The sequence below is a fragment of the Montipora foliosa genome, chromosome 6 (assembly GCF_036669935.1).
Source record: "Montipora foliosa isolate CH-2021 chromosome 6, ASM3666993v2, whole genome shotgun sequence".
NCBI lineage: Eukaryota > Metazoa > Cnidaria > Anthozoa > Scleractinia > Acroporidae > Montipora > Montipora foliosa.
Window position 1 is genome coordinate 24,256,644 of NC_090874.1, and position 2,300 is coordinate 24,258,943.

Genomic DNA, 2,300 nt, shown 5'->3' on the forward strand with positions numbered 1-2,300 from the left:
TCATACTGATGCTTACGATGCTGTGCGGAAAGCCAAAATATTTAGTTCTCGTTTTGCTCAATGTCCATCTTCGATCAATCTCACAAAATGGGGGCCTCTCTTCTTCGGAAGACATATTTTTGTCCGCCACATCTTGACCACTGAAAGAACTAGTTAACGTCGTAACATGGCTCGCATGCGGGCTATGATCAGAGCTACCTTTCTGAAAACGATTTCGTTTTGATACATTTGTGTTCTTTTGTGTTCAACAGTTTTCTGACCTTACACTAAACGTCCTCCGTGAAAATGTCCATGGCTGCAAAACACTGTTTGCGGTCGAATTCTTGTATGAACATACCTTAACCGTATAAGATCGTTTCCTTGACTTGATAAATTGAATTAGGACGTCTTTTTATGCCTCAGTTTTCGAGTCTCTTTTTCTCCGCTGCCTTTTGCTTTTCCAGGTTCATCCGTTCGCTTTCAAGCCGTCTTTCTTCTCGAATATTCAAAGCAAAAATTCGTTTAGCCTCACAGTCGTCCAAAGTGAACAACTTGTCATCAAAATCATTTTCTGGCCTGAGTCTCACCATTTTCCCCTCCATCTGTTAACTGTTGTTTGTTATCTTATTAGGATACACCACGCTTTGTACTGAAATTCAATTCAGTAGAGCAACTTCGATAGGGTGAATAATTTGAGTGCCGCCGAGACATTCGACAGCAGTGACATCCACTCGGAAAGGAAAACCAGCGGAAAACTAGCCTGCAGTGCAGGCGTTATTTTGGCGCGGAACGCTTGATAACCCAGCTTTTCGATGCCGCCATCTTGGATTGTGATTAGATGCTTGACCGGGAGAGGGTTGGTGCAGTGGCGGGTTGGGGGTGGGGCACTCGAAAAAACGCCTGCCCGCAAAGCCTGTGAAATCATTGAACGCCTCCTGAATTAGTGCCGCTTGACAGGCTTTCCGGAAATGTGAGAGCAGCCAATGAACATCGATTTTGTTTTTACCGGAAGCCAAAAATTTACTTCCGACAAAAACATTGAGACACGTGTATTTCTCACCTTGTGCGAAGCAGAAATCGATCGATCGAGCGAACATGTGAGTGAAGTTATGTCGGAAAGACGTCCTAACGAAAGCTGTAGAATTTGCAAAAGCTCTTTTAAAGTGAAATTTGGAAATATTCCCGGTAAACAAGTGTACTCGTCCTCGGAAAACCTTTTTAAACCATCGCAGAGGAAGGACAGCCTTGGAGTTGTGTTAGCAGAGGTTTGTGGTCGTGTCGGATTAGTATTATTGCACGATCCTGCAACATATTCTGATCGCGTTTGCAACCCGTGTGGTCGAAAAATTCGCAGTCTTGGCCAGTTGTTCGAGTTTGTCAAGGCGGGCACGACTCCAACGTTAAACTCTGTCAACGAGTATGAATTAGTAATTATAAAGAGGCATACATGAAAATTAATCCAAAAGGGTGTGATATTTTTCTTGAAATAAGACGTAGGAAAAAAATTCAAACCTTTGTCCGGTCCAAGTTTCTACAGTGTGGGACTCGTCCACAATTATTGCAGCAAGGTTTTGGTGCAATGGTGAACTGCTCTTTTTCAGGGAAGAAAGAAAAGGCTTAGCTAGTCTTTCTTCTGCGGACGCAAAGATCAGTTGGTATTTGCCGTTTTCAACATCTTGTAAACTAGCACTAGCAAGGGATGTCGCCGTCAAACCCATTAAAGATGCTTCCGTTAACTGATCTTGCACGATGCTTTTGAGCGGACAGACAACAATCACACACGCAGCTTTCGACGATAATATTTGTTTCACGCGGATTAACAACTGGGAGATGAGGCTTTTACCAAAGCCCGTCGGTAGAACTGCTAATAAATCGCTTCCATGAACAAGAGAAGAAATGGCTTCCCTTTGTTCGGGGCGTAACACACGCGACGTACCTAGCTCAGAGAGAAATGATAGCGCTTCTGCGAGAGCAGCGTCAAAGCTCAGCGTATCCGCCATTTTCTCTCCAGATCGCAAGTTTCGCGGAACGGCCGGAAGAAACAAAATATCTTAAATGACAGGCATCAATCAAGTTGCAACCTACCGCACCAATCAGAGGCCCCTTCCATCTGGTGTACGGGTTTTGCAAACGAACAAGCCCTGCGGGCAGGCGTATTTTTCCTTCCCCTCCCCCTCCCCCCTTCCCTATTTTTCCACTTAACGCCTACTCCCTCAGCAAATATTTCCTCGCCCCAATCTTCCACAGTTACCAAATCTTAGAAAGATGGTGGCCTAATACGAAAATGTGCACTCGCGCGCCCAAAATACGCCTGCACTGCA

The 2,300-nt window shown here is 44.8% G+C and overlaps 1 protein-coding gene across 1 annotated transcript; it reads right to left on the reverse strand.

The window, feature by feature from the left end:
* Positions 1-1,433: 1,433 nt before the first annotated feature.
* LOC138005227 (ATP-dependent DNA helicase RecQ-like) lies at positions 1,434-1,979 on the reverse strand. Its single transcript, XM_068851488.1, has one exon. The coding sequence runs from the start codon at positions 1,977-1,979 to the stop codon at positions 1,434-1,436; it is 546 nt and encodes a 181-aa protein (XP_068707589.1).
* Between the last annotated feature and the right edge of the window lie 321 nt (positions 1,980-2,300).